Source organism: Penicillium vulpinum (genome assembly GCF_028829585.1).
Source record: "Penicillium vulpinum strain IBT 29486 chromosome Unknown utg000002l_segment0_segment0, whole genome shotgun sequence".
Lineage (NCBI taxonomy): Eukaryota > Fungi > Ascomycota > Eurotiomycetes > Eurotiales > Aspergillaceae > Penicillium > Penicillium vulpinum.
In genome coordinates, this window is record NW_026643242.1 from 986,483 (window position 1) to 1,012,327 (window position 25,845).

The window sequence follows — 25,845 nt, forward strand, 5'->3', positions numbered from 1 at the left end:
AGATATTCAGGTATCAAGGCACTAAGGCACTAAGGCTTGCCGAACCGAAAACATTCCGATCTCGACGAGAGGGGCCCTGCTTCATCTCTCCTCGATAACTCTGTGAACACTTGCCAAGTGTCCTGGATGGTATGGAGTACATGCTATGTAGCTGGTAATGCACAGAACGACTGCATCCAGTGGTTCCCCTAGAAAAGGAGACAACTCACGTGGCCAGTGCTGGTTTCAAGGTTCAAAGTGAGGCGAATACCCCCCCTTTTTTTCTAGATGGAACTTCAAATGCAGATGCAAGTTCACATCGGAAATGGAAAGATGTGACAATATTGAGATACAACATATACCTTTGTCGAGGGGAGTCTGCTCGCGGGTAGCAGCATAGGAATGTCTGGTTGCGTCCACCCGAATCCGGTGTAGATCGGGGATACACTCACTATATGAGTTCATCCCGGTCGCTTTGCCAACTCCTTTTCTTTCTTTTCTTTTTTTTAGCTCTTTGATTTGTCGATTGATCCTGCATCTTTGCACTGACATTTGGGCTTGTTTGCCTGGAGAGTATACACTGAAAATCCCCTGCGACAGGTTTCATACTATCTCTCTCCCTCTTGCACAACTCTTTGTTTAGAAGATTATATTCTCTTTTATTCGGTTTCTTATACTCTTTTTTTGTTTCAAATATTCTAATTTCCACCCCTTTTTTCTACCCTCTCCCTATCTTGGACCCCTGATCGGACCACGAGGTGATCAACGCAGATCCAAGCAATCCTCGGCTCCACAGGAATTGACAGCTCACTTGCATCACTTTTCGGTGACTGCGGATTGGCTGCCTGCCTGAGGCAAACAGGGGGCTATTAATTTGTGAGTTGCGAGAGTTGCATAGGGGCGTAATTCGCCTTGTTCTGTGCTTAGGTGCATGGCGTGGTCTCGCCATTGCCACCCCGAAATCTTCCTTTTATCTGACTGTCTGAGTAGGGGAGGTTGAGAGATATCGTACCCAACGATGGATCTCCAAGGAACAAAAGAAGCTCGGACACAGGAGGAGGGTGCTGAAGGTCCTCTAGAGGCCTATGGTGCTGGAGGTGGTCGTTCAAAAGAGTATCACAAGAACGAGGGGCGAGATTCTCACAATCGCGATGACCGATCTTCTATCAATCCCCTTCGACGTCGCCAACCGCCCTTCGCCTACCCCCATGGAGCTCGACAATCTGCATCGCCGATACCAGCCGTTGTTTCTCGGCTTCGAGAGCCCTCCCCATCACCGGAGGCTATCAGTATACCTCAAGATTTGGGACTGAGTTCCCGCGATCAGCGACTACTACGCAAGGCTCGGAGATCCCCACCGGTTACGAAGAAAACACTCAGCGAGCTTGATCTACCCTGTATCATGAGCAACATCAACCTCCGTATGGACGCCAACTTCGACCGCGACCTGCACTTCAAGCCAGACCTAGACGGAGAGAAGGGCCAACGCAAGCGGAAAGAAGCTGCAGATTATTGGGACTCTTTGGCCGCGGAGATTACCGTCTACTCTTTCAATGCTGCAACTGCCGATTCCACCGCCGAGGAAGTCGAGTCGAGTGATGGTACTCGACGCACCTTCGATCCCCGTTTGCCTGCCCTATTCGAGACATTGCAGGACGTCATCAAAACACTTGTGCCAGAACGGGACCACCCAACTATCATGCAAAACCTGGAAGTTCCATTGCTCATGCAGCAAATACGTAAAGGCGTTCTCGACATGCTTACGCTGGCGAAATGGCTGGCGAAACTCCTGAAAACTCATTGTGCTCCAATGCGAGACGAGTGGGCTGATTCTATGGTCGAGCAAATCGAAAAGGGTTCACAGTCTCAGGATCCTCGGGAGATTGTCAACGGTCTGCGAACATTGTTCTCTATCCTTGAGGCGATGAAGTTGGTATGTAAAACCTAAACTTATTCTGTCCTACAACATTCGGAACTAATTCATGATTTGATAGGACGTCGCCAACCATCAGATTCGAGCATTCCGCGTTCTCCTCATCGAAGACACAGTCCCCTTCCTCCAAGAATACTTCCAAGGCAAAATGAACCGCGGCAGCTTCCAGGTCGAACCCGCCCGCCACTGGTACCTATCAGTGCGCGAACAAGCCCGCCTAGACGATGCAAATGCAGAAGCCCAAAAAACAACCCCAATCCCAGAAACAGAGGACACTCTAAAACCCCTCGAAGCCCTCTTCCGCGGAATCTCCTCCCAACTCCTCCAATTCACCCCACCCACCGAATTCCCCGAAACCTTCCTCTTCGACTCCGAGCGTCTCTGGCAACTCCGCTCAACAGTCCAAAATCTAATCAACCTCGACATCGCCTGGTACATCTTCGAGTCCTACGTCAACAAGCACAAGCGGTATCTCTCAACCCCAGAAGAAACCTACTCCACCTTCCGGTCTCGCATCTGGTCCTTAATGGAAGACGGCATGGACCTGGAGAACCGTGTCGCAGGGAACCCAGACAACAACGACGACGATCCCGATCACCGTGGCGGAAAGCGCTGGACGCAAAATATGCGCTGTATCGCGCTGGAGATTGCCCGCTTCGCCTGTGCAGCGCTGCAGCTTGACCCTGTCGTCGCAGATGAGGTCATTGCACCCATCGAAGAAGCTCTTGAGTGGCATCTGTCAAATGAGTCCGAGCTCTTCGTTTTCTTCCAAAATAGCATGCGTGCCAAGATCCTTGCTACTACGCTGGCAGCGGCTCGGAGATACTTGCCGCTGTCCCCCTTGGCGATCTGTGAGTCACAACGCGCTCCAATGTCTGCTGCTGTGGGTCCTGCTGTGCCGCAGACCGGGACTACCAATGCGTCTACATCGACGAATACTTCGTCGCTGGCTTTCGCGCCGCAGCAGTCAGATGTCGAGCGTATCGGGATGCGTCTTGCTCATATGGGTGTACTGCACTGGCGTGTTTGGGCTCCCTTGTTGTACCTTCGAGACGAGATCGCGATGGTGGAGCTTGAGCAGCCACCATTGGTATAATTTGCTCTTGTTTTGGTCTTTACTTTTTGATCTTTGGTTTATTGGTGTTGGTTATTGTTTACTGCTGTCTTTCAAGTGTTTAGTTTGACATGCCTTTCAGCGCCTTGCATCTACTGCTTACTATTTGGGGGGAGTTTTATTATTCAAACCGGGTGTTCTACCGACACAAGGGGATCTCGGTGTTATATTCCTGGGAAATAGAAGGCGCATATAATCTCTATTTTGCTATGTCAAGTAGAGGTCCTAGAAATGACATTGAATTGACAGTATATTACCTATACTTACTATACTTACTATACTATACTCTCTTCTACTCTATCCATACTAAACTCCAAATAAACAAAAAACCAACCCTGGGAACTCAATCCTAGTGGGACGGTAGACGCGAACGTCGATAGGTCCGTGCACAGCAACCTTGAAGAATCCCCCCAGTCCCCTTTAAGAATTCCCCATGCATCCAGCCTAAAATTGCCGTTACAGGTCTACCGCAAAGCCCGACACGGAAATTCAAGACATATCATTCTTGTACCGAAAAATCTAGACCGCGACCCCAATGCGACCCTTGGCAAGCAACAAGCACAAACAAACCCATTGGGCCCAATGCGTCTTTCTGCAGCCCTGTACTCCCCAGCCCACCCTTGGCTCGCATGCTTGAAATCAGCACAATTGCAGCGCATCGCGCGCGCAACGGGCATCCAATCGTCCGGTACGAAGGGTGTTCTGATTGAGCGCATTGCAGCAGAGTTGACGTTGCATTCACAGTCTCAGGCGCAGTTGCAGTTGCAGTTGTCGGCTGCCGCGGATCGTGTCGCAGACGGTGTCACTAGTAATCCCAATCACAGTACTACCAGTGGCAATGCCGGCACCAGTCGAAGCCGGGATCAGCGGGTGTCGACGAAAAATCGCCCAAGCGAAACAAAGACAAAGACCAAGTCAGCAGACGTGTCAAAATCAGACCCCGCTAAACAGCCATGGAGTGTCCTCAGCATCGATATGGGGATCCAGAACCTCGCATTTGCGCATATGCTCGTGCCCCGCTCTGATGGTCCAGCTGTTGGGATAGACGCAACACATCCCCGACCGCCAGTGTTGACGGCCTGGCATCGACTCGCTCTTTCTGATCTATCAAATTTGAACCTCGTACCCGGGGGTAATATCAGTATAATCAAGCCCGCTGAACCAATATCAGGATCTGCGGACGCCACAGAGTCATCCCAAGCCACCATCCAACCAATAGAAACAAAGAAAGATCTACAGGTCAAGGTCGCTAAATCTACCCCAAAAGAGGAAGATCTATACGTTCCAGAGCTCTACGCTGCAAATGCGTACACCCTAATCACGTCACTGATATCTGCTTACCGCCCCACGCATGTGCTCATAGAGCGCCAGCGCTTCCGCTCAGGTGGCGGGAGTGCAGTGCTTGAATGGACGCTGCGCGTTGGCCTGATGGAGGGCATGTTGTATTCTGTCCTCCATACGCTACGACAGGAGCGGGGCGGGGAGATTGCGGATTTAGTTGTTCGAGGCATTGAGCCAAAGCGGGTAGTCAGGTATTGGCTTGAGGGTGAATCCGGGCCATCAGTGTCTAGGAAAGCAGACATGGATGAAAAATCAGTCGGTGAAAAGGTGAAGGAGAAGAAACTCAAGGCGCGAGAAGTGAAGAAGGCTAAAATCGATCTGGTTGGACGGTGGCTTTCTACTGCGATGCAGAATATCAATTCGGACACGGAGGGTGGTATTAAGCAGCTGGAGCTGGGTATTGCTGCCGATAATAAGATCGTGCTTGCGGATAAATCCGTGTCTCCTGCTTTGCATGGTGCTGCGGGGGCGTATATGCGGAAGTGGGAGGGCCAGATAAAGAGGTCGAAGAAAAAGAAAGAGAAGGAGTCCGGTGCTTTGAATAGTGAATCTCTTTCTCCATCGCCTGTATCCCCTCTGTCCGGTATCGAGGACGAGGCTGTTGCTGTTGATCTGGGGAAGCTCGATGATCTAGCGGATTGTTTGTTGCAGGGTGTGACATGGGTCGAATGGCAGATTATGCGGGAGCGGCTTGTCAGGGAAGGGGTCCAGGCGTTGGAGTTGATACCGTAGTAGATATTAATATTCATTCGTGGGGCGGGCTAGATGGCGAGCTCACGGATGAAGTTGAGTGTTCGACTTTTGTATAGTATCCAATTTGATGTATATTAATATTCTTAAATAAACAATGACACAAGACATCAGTTCAAGGGTATCCTAAACTGTGGTTCACATTTAGCTACCGACGTAGCCCTAGAAGATCGACACTGATCGACAACTAGACATGGACCAAGCCTTACTTTATCTCTCCAGGGTGGAGAGCCTCATACACTCTATTTCTACTTGTTATACAAAGGAAGCAGGAACTAATTTGTAGGCAAAAAGCACCATGTCAATTCAGGTTCTTTCCTCGGATACCGATATTGCTCACCCCCATCGGCCTTCCACATGGAAAGAAAAACATGAAGACGAAAAACAGCGCAAACCATGAGATCATTCACAAAATGAAGATCTGTAAAGATTAAAAAAGATGAATTTTCCTTGAAACACAATGAAAAAAAGAGAGAAGATCCAGTCCTCAAAGCAGACATGTCACCACCCGTCAAGACGATACGTGAGAAAATATTCCGAGTCCAATGAAAACTGGTCGTATGAAAGGATCAATTTCACATTGGAGAGTAAAAATGTAACGCAAGGAAATGTCACGCCAGAAGGTTTGAAGATTGGGCACCGCGGTCAATGATTGAAGTTTGCAGCCTGCAGAACGTAACAAGCAGGCAAGGAAACCTTGGGCCCAGAGAGCAATCCAGCATGACAAGACCATTGCAAGAATAGAAGTCGAAAAGAAGAAACATGGCAAAAAATGGAGCGTAAATAAGAAGTGAAATCGAAACCGTTTGTACCGAAACTTGTCAAAAAAAAATAGGTACAGTACCAGCACGCCTCTGCGTGAGTAGAAGGGAATCGGAACTTTCTCTCGGATCAACAACGGGTTCGCAACTCACTGCAATGTGGGGGTGGGGACTCCCCTCGCATTACCAGTGTGTTGTTTAGATGAAGCGGTGGCGCCAGTTGCTGAAGAAGTGCTTTCCGTGCTTTCCACCGGGGGCCTTGGTAGCGGAGGCCTGGGCGCTGGAGGCAGGGGTAGGCGTAACGCTGACGCTGGCGCTGGCAGAAGGAGTCCGGGTAGCGAAGCCGCTGGAAGAAGGAGTACGGGTGATGGGAACGCGGGTGGAGCCGGTGGGAATGCGGGTCTCGGTGGCGATCTCAGTGGTGGAAGCCGCGGAGGTGGTCTCAGCGTAGCTAGGCTCAGCGGAGGTGCTCTGCGAGCCCTCACCGTTGCCAGGGGCGGAGGTCTCAGTGGCGCTCTGGAGAAACGTTAGTTTGTGGTACGCTAGTTAGGGGAATGAGTAACACATACAGCAGTCACAGTCTCAGTGACAGTAGCAGTGACGGTAACGGCGCTGCAAGCACCAGACTCATTGCCAGAGCCAGCTCCACCGGAGGGAGTGGGGACCTCAACCAGAGTAACAGTCTCGGTCTTGGTGGCCTGGATAGTAGAGGTGTGAGTGTTGGTGGTGTCCTCAGCGGGCTTGGTGGCTGAGGCATCAGAACCAGACTGAGTCTACATCGAAGTTAGTATGGAAGTATAAAGCATTGGATATCAGATATAAAACATACGGCAGTGACGGTGAGCTGCTCAGTGGCGGTCTTGTAGATGGTGGTGGTGATGACGCTGGTGGAAGTTCCGGAGGTCACGGTGTAAGTCAAAGTCACGGCGCTGGTGGTGGCAGGGCTGCTGGTCACGGAGCTTTGGCCAGGGACGTCAGTGCCAGCGGGAGCAGACACAGCGCTGGACAGGCCAGCGGGGGCAGACACAGTGCTGGACAGGACAGCGGAAGAGGAGGGACGACCAGTAGGACGACCAGAAGGACGAACGCTAATGGGAGTGCGGGTGACCACGGGCTTGCTGGAAGAGACAACAGGCGCAGAGCTCACACTAGGGACAGCGACGACCGAAGAGGAGGCAATGCTTGGGGCGGCAGAAGAAGAATACTGGGTGGTATCCTCAGACACAGCAGTGGAAGAAGCCACAGGAGCCGTCTCGACAGGAGTGGGCACAACGAGGACAGTCGAGGTAGAAGCCTCGGAGCTAGGGGCAACGGAGCGAACGCGAACGACGCGACGAGCATGGAGACCCTCGTGAGTAGCTTGACCCACAGCAGCCAGAGCAGCCACAAGGACGACGGAGAACTTGTTCAAGACAACCATTTTGAAGTTTTTGGTAACGACGGTGGATATCGAGAATAAAAAGTGAGGATGAGATGAGAAGAGGTTAAGAGCAAGAGAGCAAAGTTAGCGAGTGTTGTTTAAGTGAGTGTGGTTGGAAAGAGCGACAGAGCAAAGTGCGAAATCAATTCGCAAGGAAGGAACGTATGGCTTCTCACAGAGAAGAAAAAGAAGAAGAGAAAGGACAAGATACAAGCTTGAAGAAGGAAAAGAAGAGGAAGTAATCATCTCATCTTAATTTTTGTTTAATTTCCTTTGATTTTAAATTAAATTAACCGTATCATTTTTTTTTTTTTTTAATTTATATAGTGTCTACTCCGTATGGAGTAGTATTATGTATGGAGCACATAATATTATAAGGATTCTTAATCAAAATGTTCAAATGTCGGTAATACCAGTGGATCTACAAGATGATAGTATCCACTGTCTCAGGCACGGGAATCTCATTGGACAATTGCAAGGATTACATTTATCCAAAGCCCGTGAGCAGGACCTTTAATCTCAAAACTTCCTATACGATATTGGTAACGCCTATCAGCCCTGGAGCCTCTTAGTGACATCAGCCTACCTCTCTTGAGGTGATGTGGCGTTGGTGGCGTTATTGACACCCCTAATCCCATCGACTACTTAAATAGGGGTTATTAGGCCATCTTATGTTGTGTACTCTCGTAGGGTCGTCAAACGGCTTTTCGGGCACGGACATTTATGAACGTGGCACAATCTTCAATTTTGACCGGTCACACTAGAAATGTGAGAAAATCCACCTGGGCACTCCTATAGGCTTAGTACTCTATAGGCTTAGTACTATATATTCCGTATTGTAGTACCTACGTTCCAATATGGAAACACAGCCCGAAAATCTAGACGATCATTGAAGAGATAGATACGGCCAGATTCCCGGGGCTTTCGGGAAGGATCAAGGAAATTCCAATGTCAAGCCCGACTCTCTCGGCTTGTAATAAAATACATATACAATACCTAACAGCCGAAGGTTTCATATAAATCAGGCTCCCGTGTCCCAGCGGAGACCCTCCGCTTCCCACCTTCTCGGGATATAAATTACTTTTTGAAAAGATGGACATTCCAGACTCCATAGACCAGTAGTATATCTACTTATTTCCCTACATATAAAAATGGGATGTACACAATTCACTTCCACCGTACTTATGGAGTAGAGTGGGGTGTATCAAATCTGGCCAGTCTAAGGGTGTATCGGGTGATAAAGGAGGCCCAGGCTAGAAGCACGGCCCACTGGACTTTGGTCTATCGTTTTTGATCAGCTCATTTCCCGTACTCCGTACAGCTTATGGAGTACTGAAGGAATTCGCACTATTAGATAGCCAAGTTTGTGCTAAAGGGCTTGGGATCGTCGATGCCTAGTACGCGAACCGACTTAGGAGAAGTTGAGTTGTAGAATTTCTCCTATCTTGTAGGCACGGAGAAGCTTTCCAAGATGAAACATCCCGCTTGAAATTTCAATTGCCCCTGTCCCTGCCCCTCAACTCCCCAAATTGCTAATTGCTTGGAATTGCTTTAGAAGATCCCAATTCTGTAAACTATGGGAAACGCTGGAGCTTCTGGAATATATATAGAAGTATCTTCAATCTTGGGATACTGATCTCCCTGGGCTAAACGTCCATGGATGTATGTTGAAGGCGGTGACGATGTGGTATCTTATCGCGATTACGACTACGTCCCACACCTCACCTGGGCAACCTTGGAACCTCACATATAGAGCACGACATACAGTCAATTGACAAGCATGTCCTCCTTCCAAGCCCTCCGAACCCAATATGCCTCACTACTGAAGCGGTTTTTAGCCTCGACCAAAGATTTTGAGGTCCTAACAACCATCCCACCCGACCACTCAGCGGAATCAGAGACCCTCTATGTCTTAGACTCGTCCTTCAATCCCCCCACCCGTGCCCACCTCCGCATTGCCAGCACAGCCCTTTTAGAAAACCCCAAGCCCCGCCCTCGCCTGCTCCTGCTTCTCGCAACCCAGAATGCAGACAAGCCATCCAAGCCAGCCTCTTTTGAGGATCGGCTCGTCATGATGGAGCTGTTCGCTCGGGATCTCCGCACCTACCTCGCATCGCAACCGGCCTTCGCCGCCTCGGGCTTAACCCATGCCATCGAAACTCTTCCGTTGATCGATATCGGCGTTACAAAAAAGCCCTATTTCGTCGACAAGGCGTCTGCTATTGAGGCGTCGGATTCTTACCCCGTTCCGCTGGAGCAGGTCCATCTTACGGGGTATGATACTTTGATCCGAATTTTCGATTCCAAGTATTATCCGCCCGAACATACCTTGAAGCCTCTGGAACCTTTCTTATCGAAGCACCGGCTGCGTGTGACTATGCGGCCGAGCGATGAGTGGGGTGGGAGAGAGGAGCAGCTGGAATATGTTGCTGCCCTTGCTAGAGGTGACCGGGATACTGAGGGCGGGCGTAAGGAATGGGCCGAACGGATTCAGCTCGTCGAGGGTCGTGCTCCCACTGACCGGCCTGTTAGTTCAACTAGAGCCCGCGAGGCATTACAATCAGCTCCTGGGGATCTAGACTGGCTTGTTCCCGAACAAGTGCGGCAGTTCCTGCTGTCAGAACATCCATATTCTGAGAAGCCGAAAGTGTAGATACATACTTAAACGAGGTAGCTACTGGGAGACTCCTACGATCTATCTTCATATGTATAATAATAATGCATGAATAATTTCATAATCAAATCCATGTCCACCGACTCCGAGACCTGAAGTCACCCACGTTCAAACGCACAACTAAACCACTTTTTTTTATACAAATATGGTGTACATGATAGAGCGTGACTCCAGTATGGCACCGCGGTCTTCGCATCATTATGAGTTGTCACCTCAATCATGACGCATCCTCTTCCTCCTCCCTCTTACCTAGAGTGTACGCCAACCCACCACCGACCATGTTGACCAAAGCCAAACCCATAGTCGCACCGCGGACAACACCTCGAACACCCAGTTTCTTCATGATGGGTTGTTTACGGCGGGCTGCGAGAAGCAGGTACAGTCCTGAGAAGGCTGCGCTGATGCCGGCAGTGTCCGTCTTGAAGCCCTGCAGGTTGGCATAGCTGGAGAAGAGCAGCACAGGCGGGAAGAGCATGGGAAAGAACTGGAAGGGGCGCATGTGCTGGGCTGCGATCAGGGAGGCGAGCAACGTGGGTGGGAATGAGTTTTCTGCATTGAGAAACGTCATTAACATTGCTTGCCTCGACGGTTGGCTGATCAAGCCAGTCTATTCATGGGCTACTTACCACCCCAGGCCCGGCATCGCTCAATTAGCGTCTGCTTGGTTTCTTCGACAGTTGAATCGTCCGCCGCCATGGTGAGGTGAGGTATTGTGCTTCGGAGCTAGACTTAGTTGATGAAACCGGAAGTTCGATGGAGCTTGGACAGCCAAGGATTGATTTGCTGCAGGTATGTTAATATAAGGCCGCAGTACTTTAATTGAACTTGGTGGACCTGATGACAACCTACAATTGAATATCACAGACTTGGAGATGTTGGCAGGTTTATCAGCTCGGCAAGTGATGTTATCGCAATATCCATCCCGGAGGGTAATCGACGTTCCGGTGCTTGGCAAAGACACCTAACACCACGCTTTTTCCCCAATTTATGCCCGCCGTATCAGCCACACCGGTCGCCCTGATCTTGCTGCATCTTCATCAGGCCGATATTTCACGCTGGCCATCTCATCGCACGTTTGATTAACCTGCCAGCTCAGCCATATCTCGTGCGGGACTGGTTCTCCTTTATCCGCGCTCACACGCCACCTTGCGCCTTTCAGATTCTCTCGACCCCCATCTTCCCTCCTACACCGGGAAGAAAACGCCGTCCAGAATCCGTCCGATATCCTCCATAATATACAGTTGCTATGCCCTCGGCTTCGGCATCTGGCTCTGACGCCAAGCGCGGAGGTGCGACGTCGCGCGATCATAAGCAAGGCAACCAGGATCGCAAGTACACGGATGAACAGAAAGCCGCTGTGCTTCGGATTCGAAAATGCCAACCTACAGCGTTTTACGAAATTTTGCTAGTTGAGCGTTCATCAACGGATAATGAGATTAAGAAGGCGTACCGGAAACAGAGTTTGTTGACGCACCCTGATAAGAACGGATACGAAGGCGCAGACGAGGCATTCAAGAGTGAGCAATGAGAAACCCCCTGACAATCTGTCAACATATTGATTCTTACGTGTGGTGGCAGTGGTATCGCGTGCTTTCCAGATCCTTTCCGATGAGGACAAGAAGTCCAAATACGACAAATTTGGCGGTGATCCTGATAGCAGGTTCCAGCCCCCACCGAGCACGGCGAGCGGCGGTGCATCTCCCTTCGGTGGGTTCGGCGGTGGTGGATTCCCCCGCGGAGGTCAAAGATTCGACGAGGAGGTCTCAGCGGAGGAGATGTTCAACCGGTTCTTCAACGGCGGATTTGGCGGAATGGGCGGCGGTGGATTCGGTACGACTACTTGTTCCTTTGAGATCATTTTCACCTGAACTAATAATTTGCTACTATAGGCGGTCCGCAATTCGTCTTCAACATGGGAGGTGGCCCCGGATTCCGAGTGCATCAATTTGGAGGCCAGGCTCCCCGCCGCCGGCCTCGTGCGGCAGCTACTGAGGAGGAAGCTCAGGCTGATAGCCGCAGTTTCCTTCGCCAACTATTGCCGCTTATCATTCTATTTATTCTGCCGCTCCTCTCATCTCTCTTCTCTGGTTCCTCAACCCCAGCCGGACCTTCCTATCGATTTGATACCCCCGTCTCCCCGCATACGCTCGGCCGCTCAACCCCGAAACTCAATCTCAATTACTTTGTGAACCCCTTGGAAGTGGATAACTTTAGTGCCCGAAATTTCCGGGAGCTAGACTCCCGGGTAGAGGTGGAATACGTCAGGAAACTGCGCAATGAATGTGAAGCTGAAGCCCATGAGCGGGAAAGGAGGTTGCAAGACGCGCAGGGATGGCTTTTCCCTGATGTTGAGAAGATGAAGAAGGCTCGCGCGATGGAGATGCCGAGTTGCCGGCGTCTGGACCAACTGAAGACGAAGAGATTTTAAATACACTACGGACTTTGGGGGCTTGTACTGCACCTTTTTTTTGGCATATTGTTCCTTTGTGGGGTTCTTTTCCGCGAAAGAACGTGCTCTAATATCATTAGCCTATCCACAAAGGTGACATCTATGGGAGTTTCAGTTCATTGTTGTACATTTTATTTTCCTAGAGTTTTGAATGCATCGAAGATCTTCCAGACTTCGTCTTTTTGGTTCCCCTGAATTGCGATGCTTGGGTTTGATTTCTGATCTCATGTCCTGGTGTAAGATACAAAGATATATCATGGCACTAATGTTCGTTAGGGTTGCTGCCATAAATCTGATGCATAGGGAGAAGGCCTATTGTGTGTGGCTTAGCTTATATATACCAAATTGTCTAATATTTCAAGATACAAAAGAGTATATTCATAGAAAGGACCATGGGATGAATATATATTTTATTCACGATACTTACATCTTTTTACGTACTTATGTAGGAAAAAGTGACTTTATCGGTACTTCATTTATGCGGGTGTTCCCGCGAACTGAGAAGTACCTGTCTTGTATCGCACGCCTCACAAGTAACCGTGGACCACGAAATTTGCTTAGTCAAAATTGATTACGGCGCTGAGTGTTGAATTAGAACAAAAGCGAATCTCGGCGATCATCACCGAAACAATAGTTCATCTTGTGAACATTCACGTTCAACGGATTCCAGACTCCATTCCCCCCACTTCGAGGCTTTGAAGCAGTCATCATTCTGCTTTCACGGCTCCTTATGATTCCCACACGGTCACGACAATATTGATTCTGCCGACCCGATCCACCAGATTAGCGGTCCTACTATCCTCACCAAAGCGGCTTATTGTCTAACTTTCAGCTAGCATGTCGGACACACTTTCCGATGCGGACAAGGTCAGTTACCTGTGATGCTCAAATTATGAAGTCCTCCCTCTCCCGCAGTGCCTCGAGGACTGACAATCTATTTTTGATATAAAAAAGATTCGCAACAAGCGACTTGCAAAGCTCTCAAACCCAGCTCAGCACCCAGTGGATGGCAACTCTGAATCGGCGCAAAGCTCAGCAAACACATCTCCATCACATTCACCACTGTCTACTCAGCCACCGAGCCGTCTGTTCAATGCGCCACCAACCCCGCAGCAGTCCGAAGGGAAACGGATCAAGATCACACCAGCCACGGCTACACCAGAGCGACCACGATCTACCACTCGGTCAGCCCAGAGCACTCCTCCGCCACAGAAAATTGAAAGCATTGAGGCCTTCGAAGACCGAACACTGAGTGCCGTGTTCAGATTGACCCTCAAGGAAGAAGGACAGCGTGATATCCATGGCATGCGCACATACTTGTCCGGACTTCGGAGTGAACTACAGGATGAGGGCCAGGAACTGCGCATCCAGGTCGCGGTTCTGGACCAAGCCCTTCTAGAGGCTGCGTCAAAGAACGAGAGACAGCGTCCCCTTGATTATCTACTGCCATGCTGGAAGCGCATCACAAAGTTGTACAAGGGATTAAGGCGGACGGGGGATAATGATCCGAAATATCAGGTTTTGTGTGAGGCACGCCGCCTGTGTATGAGCTATTGTATCTTTGCGATTACAATGCCAGAGATGTTTGGGTTTGTTTCTCTGGGATGTCACTGCACAGGCATTGGATACTGACTGTCTGGACTATAGGAGCGAGTGGACCCCACAGTCATCATTAGCCTCGTACCTTCTTATCGACCCTGAGGACGACAAAGGAATTGATTTTGAGTTTATCAACGAGGCCGTTCGTAGATTTGATGAAGATGAATCAGTGAAGCCCGCCTTCATATCTGCCGTCGAGCAATTGAGTGCACAGCTTTCCTCCATGGACGTTAATGATGACTACAAGCCTTACGCCATCGTAAGTCAAACGTCGAAATTCCCCTGGACCACGTCTGACCAGTTTGTTCAGGCTCTTCGAAATCTTGTTCGCAACGGATCCATTGCGGCTGCAATTACAGAATCATCCATTTTCAATAACTCCAAGGATCCTGCTCAATTCGAAAAAGCCACTCTTCTAGGTCCATGGTTCCGCCTCTCACCCCTTCAAGCTAATGTCACCTTGTCATATTTCTCTAGCCCCAAGACCCGGGACCAGGCATACATTTCCAATGCCCAGCGATCTCTTCGGATGACACAGCAAATGCTTAGCTCGGATCTTCTGGATGTTGTCAACCACCTCATTCGGGCATCGAAAGAGGCTCGGGATCGCGTGTTGGATTGGTTCGCTACTGCCATGAACATCAACCACAAACGACGGGCGATGCAGGTCGATCCTGAGCAAGTATCGTCTGATGGCTTCATGTTCAATATCACAACGTGCCTCGACCAGCTCTGTGAGCCGTTCATGGACGCAGCATTCACCAAAATCGACAGAATTGATGCGGATTATCTCCACCGCGATTCTCGCGTTGATATGCGAGATGAGACTAAGATCAATGCTGACCAGCATGCTTCCGACGCTTTCTATTCCAAGAAGGCTGAAGGAACTTCAAACTTTATCACTGAAATATTTTTCCTGACTGTCGCTGCTCATCACTATGGCAGTGAATCATTGACATCAAAGATGGAGCAACTTGAGAAAGATGTGCGACAGATGGAGAGTACAATTACTAAATTTGAGCTTGAGCGGGTTCGCTGGCTTAACAATCCAGCGCAATTGCGTACCTTCGATACGGCCTTGAAGAAGTACAAAGACAAGCTCGACCTGGGTATTGCTCTCAAGTACAGTCTCCAGGGTGTGTTGTTCGACGAGCAGTGGCAGGCTCGTTCGATGCTATTCATGCGATATGTTACTGTATGGCTTCTCAGACTTGTCTCGGGAAAGAACTTCCCCAAAGAGCAGGTTACCCTTCCTCTTCCAGAGGAGCAGCCCGAGGTCTTCAAATGTCTACCAGAGTACTTCCTGGAGGATGTTGTCAGTAACTTCAAGTTCATCATGTGGTGCATGCCGCAGATCATTACCGCCACCCAGGGAGATGAGTTGGTAATGCTGTGCATCACATTCCTGGAGTGCTCCGCCTATATTAAGAATCCCTACCTGAAGGCTGGATTGATCTCCATTTTGTTCCGAGGCACCTGGAAACGCCCTGGTGGCGCCAGTGGTGTTCTGGTCGACCTGCTCAACTCGATGCCATTTGCTAACGAGCATCTCCTCCATGCCGTCATGAAATTCTACATTGAGGCAGAGTTCACAGGAACACATTCGCAATTCTACGACAAGTTCAACATCCGTTACGAGATCTTTCAGATCATCAAGTGCATCTGGCCTAACACTCTGTATCGGGAGAAGTTGTCCATTCAAGCCAACCAGAACCTGGATTTCTTCGTCCGATTCGTCAACCTACTGCTGAACGATGTGACTTACGTACTCGATGAATCCTTCGGTGCTTTCAAGACCATCCACAACACTCAGACCGAGCTGAATACACAGGGCCACTCAATGGATGCCGCAACCCGCCAGCAGCGAGAAGAGCACCTGGCGTCAGCGCAGCGTAGCGCTAAAAACTACATGCAACTGACTAACCAAACCGTGTCAATGCTCAAGCTATTCACTGAGGCGCTTGCTGACTCGTTCACAATGCCTGAAATTGTGCAGCGACTCGCAGACATGCTTGACTACAACCTTGACGCAATGGTGGGACCTAAGAGCTCCAACCTCCGAGTGGATAACTTGCAAGAATATGGCTTCAATCCCCGCGCTCTTCTAAGTGAGATTATCGACGTCTATCTTAACCTGATCAACAAGGAAAACTTCATCCTTGCTGTTGCCCGTGATGGCCGATCTTACAAGCCAGCCAATTTCGAGAAGGCCGCTGATATTGTCCGAAAGTGGTCGCTGAAATCCCCTGAGCAGCTCCGTCACTGGAGTCAGCTGCAGAAGAAGGTCCAGGCTGCCAAGGAGGCTGATGATCAAGCAGAGGAAGATATGGGCGAGATCCCTGAAGAGTTCCTTGGTATGCTCCCCTTATCTAACATCGCATTTCGACAGCCGCTAACCTTTTTAGACCCTCTTATGTATTCCCTCATGGATGACCCAGTCATCCTTCCCGGCTCGCGGATCTCCATCGACCGCGCCACAATTCGCTCACATCTGCTCAGTGACCCCCACGATCCATTCAATCGTGTCCCACTGAAGATGGAAGATGTTTTGCCTGGTAAGCAATTTGATTTCCCAGATGTTGTTCCATTATTAACCATGTTTTCTAGACACCGATCTCAAAGCCAAGATCGAAGCGTTCAAGAAAGAGAAACTGGCTGGCAAACGGAGGGAAATGGTGCATGATCAGATGGACACATCTAGTTAAGGAGCATGGGCTTTTTTATGATCAAATTCACAAGCTTGCTTGTTTATGGGCATTTTCATTAGCGTTCACAAGACAAAATGCTACACTCCGTTTATCTGAAATTCTTCCCCCAGTTATTTACATGTGTTATTTTTTTTGTCAAGTATAGAATCAAACGAACCCAGTCTTATCGTTAATTTGATGATTATGTGCAATCTGCCCCTTTTGTCTTACCTTGTGTAGTTGTAGGACGGCATTCGTTTGCACGGCCTGTATTCGAAGTAACACATGCACTTCTTCAAGTTGACAATTAATCCAGGATCTCCCCAGGAGTCATCTTAATCTATGTGCCAAGCTGTTTTCTTTTTAAAAAAGATATACAAGACCAAAAAAAATAATTAAGAGGAAGATCAAGAAAGTGGTGAAGTGTAGCTCCTTATCCGGGACCCACCGCCCGCCTTCCACATCAACTTTTAAGCTTCTTGTTTATCCTCCGCGCGATCTTCTTCTCTTCTTTTCTTCAACTTTCAATATGGGTGCGATTATTTCCACCTGTTTGGGAGCTCTGCCTTCAACTGCAGAGCTCTTCCCTCCAACTCCGGCTGCCTACACACCAATTCTATACGGCTTCCAATACTTCCCCCTGGTCAGGACCCTGAAGCTCTAGAAGATGTTACAAGACTAACTCGGTTCATTTAGATAACGGTGGCTCTATGGATTCTATCCTGGTATCCAGCAGGAAAGACCTCCTCGCAGTCCGTGTTCAACATTCCAGGACGTATCGCCTGGTCTGTCATGGAGCTTGTCGGCCCTATCAACTTGATCTACACCATGACCAGCCCATCACCATATTCACCCTCATTCACTGATCTCCCCAAGCCCAACATTCTCATTGTAGCTCTGTACTGCACCCACTATCTCAACCGCGCTGTCATCTCCCCTTTCTTTTCTGCCCCCAGCATGTCCCCAATCCATGTCGTCGTCATGGCTGCCGCCATGCTCTTCAATTGGTTTAACTCAGCCTGTCTGGCTGGCTGGCTGCGCGGATATGTTGTGCCGACTATCCCCAGCTTCAACACAGCTACCAGTGGAAATCCATCTCCTCGGTCTGTGGTGGTAGAGCTCCTCCCCACCATCGGCTTAATCTTATTTGCCATCGGAATGGCCGGCAACATTTACTCAGAGACAGAATTTTTCCGACTTCGACGTGAAGAAGCCGAAAGACGCGTTGCAAAAAAGGTAGATGATGAATCTCCGGGAGGCGAAGCAAGGGGTAGTCGCAACAAGTTCTACAAGGTCTACGTCATCCCACCTGCCTGCGGTGTCTTCCGATACATCTTGTATCCGCACTACGTCTTTGAATGGCTGGAGTGGATTGGGTTTGCGCTCGCTGGTACGGCAGTTGCTCCATTCTCCGCCCTTCCTCCATCTACCTCCGCTCCTTTCCTGGCAATCTCCCCTCCGCTGCGTCTTGCGCCTTGGTTGGTGCCTGCCGCGTGGGCGGCTGATAAGCTCGCTGTGCCGCTGCCTTTGCCTGCTGTGATATTTGTTATCAATGCAGTTACCAATATGTTGCCCCATGCGCGATGGGGACGGAAGTGGTATGTTGAAAAGTTCGGGGAGAAGGCTGTTGCTGGGAGGGGTGCTGTTGTCCCTGGGTGCGCGTGGATGTGAAATAGAGCTCCTCCGGGTGGGCTTTTTTTTCCTTTTCTTTCATTTTATTTTATTTTGTTACTGGCTTCCAGAAATTTCGGGGTTTTCATGTCTTTGAATTCGTGGAAGTGAAATAATGCCGTTTATTGGCGAGATAGTCCAGACTTACCTTCTACAGATATATCCAACTACGATATTCAGTGCCGCTGAACTTAAAGTACTCAGTACGTCGTTTCAGGTGTCATAATTGGCGATTGGCGATTGCTTCATATCGTAAATCTCACGGCGGATGTCAACTGGAACCTAACAGACTCATCCAACATGTCGTCTAGGTCTCACTATGGCCTTCAGTCCCCAAAGCTATCGCTATATCCTGGCCTTAGGCTGTATCGAAAAATTTAGTGCGATAGTAGGGTACGATGCACGTAGTCAAACGGAAAACCGTAAACCTACTTAATACACAATCCCCTGAACGAAATATAGGCGGATGTACATAGGTTTTCTTGTTGGAAGACAGGTTGCACAATGACATATTAGCCTCCTCGGATATTTTAGCAGACACAGGAAGAAGGCAAAGATGATCTCTAGATAATCTTTCAAATATCTGGTACTACTGTTCTACAGTCAAAACCCACCACTGATCAGGGGTGATTGGGCCTTTGGCACCTCCTTTTCCAGATATAGTTGCCAATATCTTAGACTATGGGTGGGCCAACGGTGGTGTGCTCGCACCAGAATTGATTAAACACCTTTGCCAGGGTGCTTTCGGTCTTGTCGTTTTCCAAAATCTGAAATGCATTCAATATGTCGGCCCTCTCTCATTTCAAGCAGGTGAAAAATTAGGGCGTCGTACCCGCTATTGGGAGTACAGTGTGACCGCCAAATATGGAACCTACTTCACAACTTGTGTCCCAAGGACAAGATTCATTATGCCCATGTCTCATTTCCTAAGTGCATCATCCTGTTCACGATGGCTATTAGAAAATAATAGGCAGGGTCGATGACTATGTGCGTCTACCTCATTTAGAAGACTTGCATGTCTCGATGCTGGAGGTTGAGAATAAAGCCCATTCTAGTGGGAAGTCAGCTTTGATTGGCGGGTACGATCATTCGGCCCCTGTCCCATTAAGCTCCAACGAATCCATAAATGGAGATTTTCCAGTTGTTTTCTACTTTACAGCCATACATCGATAATATCAATGCTGGCGTTCACGAGTGCGTGCAGGTAAGTGTCTGCTGGCCATCTTTTCTTTGCGATAAAAGAGAAGCACTTTATTCGAACACGCTAAAGGGAATGTAGCAAGGCCGAAGACTCTAGCGCAGTACAAAAATGAGATATCTAACTTTTTTTTTTTCGAGGAGGATGTGTAATAAACGTACAGCAGACGCTTTGATTTTCTATGGAAACACATATTATATGTCCACATGCTCTATGGGTATTAATTATTATACAAAATCCTGTCACCTAGACATAACTCCTAATAATACAAAGTCAAACCCTATCATCGGCGTTGACGCGCAAGCCACTTAGCGAACCCATCCTCTTCAACTCTTGCACACTGGGACGGCTGGGCGGCAACTCTGGAGGAGTTTGTTCTCGCGAAACCTTGACCTCAGTTGTGCAAACAATGCCCTCGCCCTGAGCAGACAATATCCGCTCTTCGCTCGAATTGCTTCGTTGGCTTCCAGAATACTTTGCCGAGCCTGTCCCAGAACCAATCCGGGAGTGGTGAATCTTCGGGTCGGAGTCGAACTCAATGATACTGAGATTTCCACTTTTATGTGTTCGGGACTGTAGCGCTTGGCCCCTTGATCGAGACATTGACTGCAGTTTATAGTTCTTGCTGCCATAGTATTCGCGTGTTGTTTTGGTATTCGAGCCGTATGTGCCGAGGACTCTCTTGAAGAGTGGTTTGAGGGTTGGGAGGCTGCCGGCGATAATACCTGTGTTGCATTCCGTGCTAATATTGGTTAGTATGGGATTTTGGAGGGTGATTTCAGATGTTTGTGATAGCATAGACAACTTACACGACCCAGATTGTGATGTTTGTATAGTCCCACAGGAAGTCGCCGGTGCGGCCGTAGTTGGGTAGGATAGAGAGCTTGACGAAGGCGGCTGCGCAGGCACTGGGACGGAAGTAGAAAAGTCAGCATGATTAATGATGGGATTGAATTGAAAGTCACTTACAAAATTCCCAGGCCTAGGATACAGATTAGAGAGGCTTTGACCCGGCGATTGACTTGAAGATGACTGTCGATGATTCTATTAGCTTCATACCCAAAAAGGCGATGTCCATGAGCCGTACCGTAGCATAAAAACTGGTAAAACCGCGAAGATCAGATCAGTCAGAATATTCAGTGCTGTTCAAGTTAGAAAATGTTTAATTATACCTATAATGTGTCAAGCTCACCAGTGTTTGTATAGCTCAGAGTCAAAAGTTGGTGAGGAGAAAAGCACTTTGATTTCACTGAAGGATCCCAGTTTGCTCGGATGTCCTGACACTCGAAAATAAGAGTCTGTGTCAATGATAATCGTTAACTATTGTCCGCGATCGAATATGAGCATAGGATACGCACCAAAAAACAGATTGCAGTGTAGAGAGCCATGAGGACTACAATGAGCCAGATTTGTCAGTACTGGGCCACAGAGAGAAAAAGGGAGAGAAGCATTCACGCACCCATGACAACCCAGATAAAGATCCTGAATCTTTTTACGGATGCGAAACGAAGCAAAAACAGTCCAATTGATATCTTCACTAGGCCGATGGCCCACATGTAAATACCTTGAGTAGCATAATTCAAATGCATTGCCTTTACGGCCGTTTCTTGGACGTAGACCATATGCCTTCCTGCACCATATTTGACCTCGGGGACGATGATGGCAAATCCGCAGACAGATAGCAGCATCGTCAGGGCCATAGTATGATCATCCCACCCAACATTGCGAATAAGGTATATGCGCACGTAGAACCTAGCCAAAACGGTGATTAATGCGGCAGCGGTGGTAATAGCCGTGGCTATAATAATTTTAGGTCCATGATTCACATCTGGTGGGTTAGCGCCTCCGGCCTGAGTGTCCGACATGGCTGTCGAAGGTATTATGGAGGGCTAGGCATTGAAAGAAAAGAACTCGGACAGGGATTATACCAGGGTAAATTTGAAGGGTCATCAGAAGAGTCAGCAGACTTAATAGATTGTGCATTGCATCATAATTTTAACATTACATTCAGCTTTACTCCCTACGGAGGACTGTTGTGGCCCCCGAGGCCAAAGAAGGCGAATGGAAGGAGTTTCATATGGGGTTTTTCATCTACTCTACTCAACGCCACATCCAAATTATCCGTTTTTACCTTCTCTTTCAGGTTCGGGTCAACCATCTCCTTTCGGCTGTTCAAACGCCACCGGGGACATGAAAATAAAGCACAAAGCCATTGTTGACATTCAAATTAAGTCCAAACCCAGTCTAAGAGAGAAGCTTGAAGATATTTATGCCAATACATAATATCCTAGAATACGCCTCAGACCCGGCAGGCGGGATAGTAGTTGGTCATTAGAAACATGGCCAATGAGAAGTCTCGACGCCATCGGCAAGAAACACCTGGAAGCACCTGAGGGGATCTCTGAAGGAATTGAGCCTCGGGAATAGCCTAAGGTTCCGTCACCGACTTACAGTTTGTCTGAGTTAGGGCACCGGAATATCATCCCATATTAGTTTTGACTGAATTTTGATTTAGGATGCAGGTGTGATTGGTTTAGTCGCTTAAATGAAGTTGCCAAGTCGCTAAGGAACAGGGATACCACGTGGTGGCTGTTTCTGGTGGGATTGTGGCTTCAGATTTATTGGTACAATTTGGGTTCTTCCAAGGATTTTGTTTTCATATTTCCCCCTATTCTTTTGGGTGATCTCCAGGGTTTAAAAGGGTCGGTCCGCGAGTGATCCAATGGTTCAAAATGGGAGTGAACCTTGGAATTGATCTGTAAAATGTGTGGTATTACCGTCGGAAAATTGCCGGCATCTCCCGGCGGTGGAGAAAAGCGGAACATTGGCCCGGGTGCCCTAAATGGTCCCAACAACGGGGCGGCATGGAGACATATGCAGGATAATATGCAGGAATAAACGATGCTAGTGTTAGTGTTTTTAGTTCAAGTCAAAAGTCCGAGATAGGGGAGATTGGCATATGCACCTCAGCCTTTAAATCGACGATCATGCCCGGATTCCTTCCTGATCAACACTTCTCCTAAACTCTTGGTGTGGAACTCCCTGGTCCTTCAGAGGTTCAAATATTAAACTCGCCACCATGGTTGCCGTTTCAATTCTTACTCTGGGAGCTCTGTTCGCACAGGCGCTGGCTTTGCCCGCTGTCACGGAGAGTGCCGTTGTGACTGCCCCCACTGCTGCCTCCACCTCCCTGCCGGTCGCTGAGTCCCAGCTTGACAGCTTGGCTGGATTGGCATATGATGCCGCCATCGAGAATGTCTCGAGCGACTCTGATATTGAGAAGCGCGGTGGTTGCTCGCTGAGCAGCATGCGTGTTCGTCGCGACTGGAGGACTTTCACTCAGACCCAGAAGAAGTCCTACATCAAGTCCATCCTTTGCCTCCAGGAGTTGCCCTCGCTCACTCCCTCTAGCGCGGCTCCTGGTGTCCGGACTCGCTACGATGACTTCGTTGCTACTCACATCAACCAGACCACCACCATCCACTACACTGGAACCTTCCTGGCGTGGCACCGGTACTACATCTGGAACTTTGAGGAAGCCCTGCGCAACGAGTGTGGCTACACTGGCGACTACCCGTAAGTCTAATCATTCTTCCTATAACAAAAACCCCAATATCTAACATAATTTCAGCTACTGGAACTGGGGTGCCGACGCCGGCAACCTGGAAAAGTCCCAAGTCTTCGACGGCAGCGAGACCTCGATGTCTGGCAACGGTGCCTACGTCGAGAGCGAAGGTGACATTGAGCTCAGCCTGGGTGCCTACCCCGTGATCCATCTGCCCACCGGCAACGGAGGCGGCTGCGTCACCAGCGGCCCCTTCCAAAACTACACTGTCAACCTGGGCCCGGTCACGCTGATGCTTCCCGGAGGTGGAACTGAGGCCTCTGCCAACCCGCTTGCATACAATCCCCGCTGCCTGAAGCGCGATCTGAGCACCCAGATTGTCAAGGACTACGCTAACTTCACTGCGATTGTGGACCTGATCCTGCGCCACGACAACGTCTATGACTTCCAGATGAACATGCAGGGTGTTCCTGGCAGCGGCAACATCGGTGTTCACGGTGGTGGTCACTACTCCATGGGCGGTGATCCTTCCCGCGATGTCTTCGTCAGCCCTGGTGACCCTGCTTTCTGGCTCCACCACGGTATGATTGATCGCACCTGGTGGATCTGGCAGAACCTGAACCTCCGCGAGCGTCAGAATGCTATTTCTGGCACTGGTACCTTCTTGAACGGCCCTGCTTCGCCTAACACTACTCTTGAGACACCGGTTGATCTCGGTTTCGCTGGTGGCGAGACTGTTACTATGAACGATATCATGAGCACCGTTTCTGGTCCTTTCTGCTACGTCTATCTGTAAATTGTGATGGCCAGTGATTGGCTTTCTATGCCTAAGCCCTGGAACATGAATTGGACGATTGGAAGATGACGAGAATGAGAACGAGAATGAGAACGAGAACGAGAACGAGAACGAGAATGAGAATGAGTGGAATGGAACGAGCTATGTAAGTATATAGAGGATACGATTGTATATAGTCCATGATTTAGAACTCGAGATGTAACCCGTCAAAGATCTGGGAAATGCAATAAACTTACATCTCTGGACTTGTGCAGAATATTCCAATTTGATTATAACCTCGGGTCTAAGTAAGAATAGTGGAGCAATCCAAGACCTATAGCCAAAAGAACTCCTTACACCCTCCACCGCGAGAGCATTATAATTGGAACCCATAACCAAGACAAAGGAAGCAAAGAGCCCTGCGTATAGGACTCGGTCTTTCCAACCCCATTAGCAACAGCACGGTAAGGATCCTGGCCATAAGTTGTATTCAACCTAACACGAGCTTGGGCCGACCCATCTTCCAATCGAATCCAAGTCTCGGTGTCATCTTCAAGATTTCCCTCGTGGAGTAAGATCTGCCGCCCACCGCGAAGCAGATCACCGTAGCCGCCATACCCTGTATGCCGGCCATAGCACATATTGATACCATTCCCAGGTAGATCGTGATCAACGAGGGAACCGTCCCATTTAAAGCACCTGCGATATTTGATTAGCATTTGAGTTGTTCAAGCTACACTTGGTGTCTGCTAGAGACGCATACCAGTCATTTTGGTGATCGTGGCCACTAAATCCTGCGATTAAGCCTTCGGTGTGAAGGAGCGCGTGCATAAACTTAAGGTCCTGGCCATCATATCTCCAGTCGCCGGTTCCTTGCGGGTTCACGCGTTCGCGATTCACGCCAGGCGTCAGATGTCGATTTATGCCTTTTGTTTGTTGGTATTCGAGCATCGCGTGGGCGGGAATGTGGTAGAATGCTAGCGAAGGGATGACTTTGCCATACTCCTCTTTCAATTCAGAATTGGTTTCTTTGAACCAGTCAACAACCTTAGATGCAGCCAGTCAGTTGTTTCCTTCAAAGCAATGTGGATTAAAGGGCGTCCTACCGATTCATCAATCCAACTGGGTCTCTTAATAGGAGGCCCGCCCTCTCCTTCCTTTTTATAATAATGTCCACCTTTCGAATCGAAGAACCACAGTAGCAGCACCGGTGTGCTTGTATTCGATTGTCCGTGTGAAAAGACCGGTAGGTAATAATTCGTTATTCCGGCCTTCTCGCCGGAGACTCTACTCTGCGTCAAGCTGTTGGGGTACTTGTGCTCGGCCTTGAACATGTCATCTTTTGGGTTGAGATTAACCTCACTGTCATGGTTGCCGTAGGTCGATGCCCAGCTATACCCCTGGTCGACGAGGGGGAGACGACGGAGTCGATATATTTGCTCGAGTCTGCTTTTTGGGTTCTTTCGCCAGATACTAGGTCGCCGTTTATGACGACAAAGTCGATGTCTTCCTCTGAGAGGATGTTTGACATCACTTCTTTGGATTTCTCATCCTTTTCCTCGTCTGCGAGGATTAGCAGTGGCCGTCTCTTAATGGTATCAAGACAAACCCTCGGCAAAATGCAAGTCCTCAAAGACTCCAATCTGAAATGTTCCATCTTCTCTAAATCGCAGGGTTCGATCCTTGGGTGGCTCGAGAATGACTTGGTCCGATGCTTTGAGGTCCGGTCTGGGTACCATATTGGAGGAATATTAAATCAAAAGTGAACAAGTGCGGGGAGAATATAGGCTTTGGTATTTGGAGAGATTGGTGTCTCACAGTTTATCACGTCACAAGCTTTGTGCCAAGACATTCTATATTTAATCGGCTATTTTGCCCCTTGATAGAGTGGGTATTCTACGACCCTAAGATAACATATCTAACAAATAA

At 49.0% G+C, this 25,845-nt stretch overlaps 10 protein-coding genes across 10 annotated transcripts; 6 read left to right on the forward strand and 4 right to left on the reverse strand.

The window, feature by feature from the left end:
- Window positions 1-997: 997 nt before the first annotated feature.
- Window positions 998-5,099, forward strand: N7479_003452 (uncharacterized protein; the record flags this gene model as incomplete). Its single annotated transcript, XM_057251149.1, has 3 exons — window positions 998-1,912; window positions 1,974-3,002; window positions 3,489-5,099. 3 exons carry the CDS (start codon window positions 998-1,000, stop codon window positions 5,097-5,099), a joined length of 3,555 nt encoding a protein of 1,184 aa, XP_057110474.1.
- Window positions 5,100-6,076: 977 nt separating this feature from the next.
- Window positions 6,077-7,298, reverse strand: N7479_003453 (uncharacterized protein; the record flags this gene model as incomplete). Its single annotated transcript, XM_057251150.1, has 3 exons — window positions 6,077-6,394; window positions 6,448-6,651; window positions 6,708-7,298. The coding sequence occupies 3 exons, from the start codon at window positions 7,296-7,298 to the stop codon at window positions 6,077-6,079; spliced, it is 1,113 nt and encodes a 370-aa protein (XP_057110475.1).
- Window positions 7,299-9,078: 1,780 nt separating this feature from the next.
- Window positions 9,079-9,951, forward strand: N7479_003454 (Cytidylyltransferase; the record flags this gene model as incomplete). The annotated part of the gene is made up of 1 exon (XM_057251151.1): window positions 9,079-9,951. The coding sequence occupies one exon, from the start codon at window positions 9,079-9,081 to the stop codon at window positions 9,949-9,951; it is 873 nt and encodes a 290-aa protein (XP_057110476.1).
- A 238-nt stretch (window positions 9,952-10,189) lies between these two features.
- Window positions 10,190-10,668, reverse strand: N7479_003455 (uncharacterized protein; the record flags this gene model as incomplete). Its single annotated transcript, XM_057251152.1, has 2 exons — window positions 10,190-10,521; window positions 10,599-10,668. 2 exons carry the CDS (start codon window positions 10,666-10,668, stop codon window positions 10,190-10,192), a joined length of 402 nt encoding a protein of 133 aa, XP_057110477.1.
- Window positions 10,669-11,218: 550 nt separating this feature from the next.
- N7479_003456 (J domain-containing protein) lies at window positions 11,219-12,400 on the forward strand (the record flags this gene model as incomplete). Its single annotated transcript, XM_057251153.1, has 3 exons — window positions 11,219-11,489; window positions 11,551-11,802; window positions 11,862-12,400. 3 exons carry the CDS (start codon window positions 11,219-11,221, stop codon window positions 12,398-12,400), a joined length of 1,062 nt encoding a protein of 353 aa, XP_057110478.1.
- Window positions 12,401-13,258: 858 nt separating this feature from the next.
- Window positions 13,259-16,725, forward strand: N7479_003457 (ubiquitin-ubiquitin ligase UFD2; the record flags this gene model as incomplete). Its single annotated transcript, XM_057251154.1, has 6 exons — window positions 13,259-13,288; window positions 13,376-14,010; window positions 14,069-14,279; window positions 14,331-16,374; window positions 16,426-16,575; window positions 16,628-16,725. The coding sequence occupies 6 exons, from the start codon at window positions 13,259-13,261 to the stop codon at window positions 16,723-16,725; spliced, it is 3,168 nt and encodes a 1,055-aa protein (XP_057110479.1).
- Window positions 16,726-17,236: 511 nt separating this feature from the next.
- N7479_003458 (3-oxo-5-alpha-steroid 4-dehydrogenase family protein) lies at window positions 17,237-18,378 on the forward strand (the record flags this gene model as incomplete). The annotated part of the gene is made up of 2 exons (XM_057251155.1): window positions 17,237-17,350; window positions 17,404-18,378. The coding sequence occupies 2 exons, from the start codon at window positions 17,237-17,239 to the stop codon at window positions 18,376-18,378; spliced, it is 1,089 nt and encodes a 362-aa protein (XP_057110480.1).
- Window positions 18,379-19,849: 1,471 nt separating this feature from the next.
- Window positions 19,850-21,441, reverse strand: N7479_003459 (uncharacterized protein; the record flags this gene model as incomplete). Its single annotated transcript, XM_057251156.1, has 7 exons — window positions 19,850-20,318; window positions 20,386-20,484; window positions 20,546-20,608; window positions 20,664-20,718; window positions 20,769-20,874; window positions 20,935-20,969; window positions 21,036-21,441. 7 exons carry the CDS (start codon window positions 21,439-21,441, stop codon window positions 19,850-19,852), a joined length of 1,233 nt encoding a protein of 410 aa, XP_057110481.1.
- A 1,214-nt stretch (window positions 21,442-22,655) lies between these two features.
- On the forward strand, window positions 22,656-23,937 carry N7479_003460 (tyrosinase family protein; the record flags this gene model as incomplete). The annotated part of the gene is made up of 2 exons (XM_057251157.1): window positions 22,656-23,152; window positions 23,208-23,937. 2 exons carry the CDS (start codon window positions 22,656-22,658, stop codon window positions 23,935-23,937), a joined length of 1,227 nt encoding a protein of 408 aa, XP_057110482.1.
- Window positions 23,938-24,269: 332 nt separating this feature from the next.
- On the reverse strand, window positions 24,270-25,655 carry N7479_003461 (metallophosphoesterase family protein; the record flags this gene model as incomplete). Its single annotated transcript, XM_057251158.1, is given in 5 exon segments — window positions 24,270-24,615; window positions 24,680-24,963; window positions 25,023-25,376; window positions 25,391-25,479; window positions 25,526-25,655. 5 exon segments carry the CDS (start codon window positions 25,653-25,655, stop codon window positions 24,270-24,272), a joined length of 1,203 nt encoding a protein of 400 aa, XP_057110483.1.
- Between the last annotated feature and the right edge of the window lie 190 nt (window positions 25,656-25,845).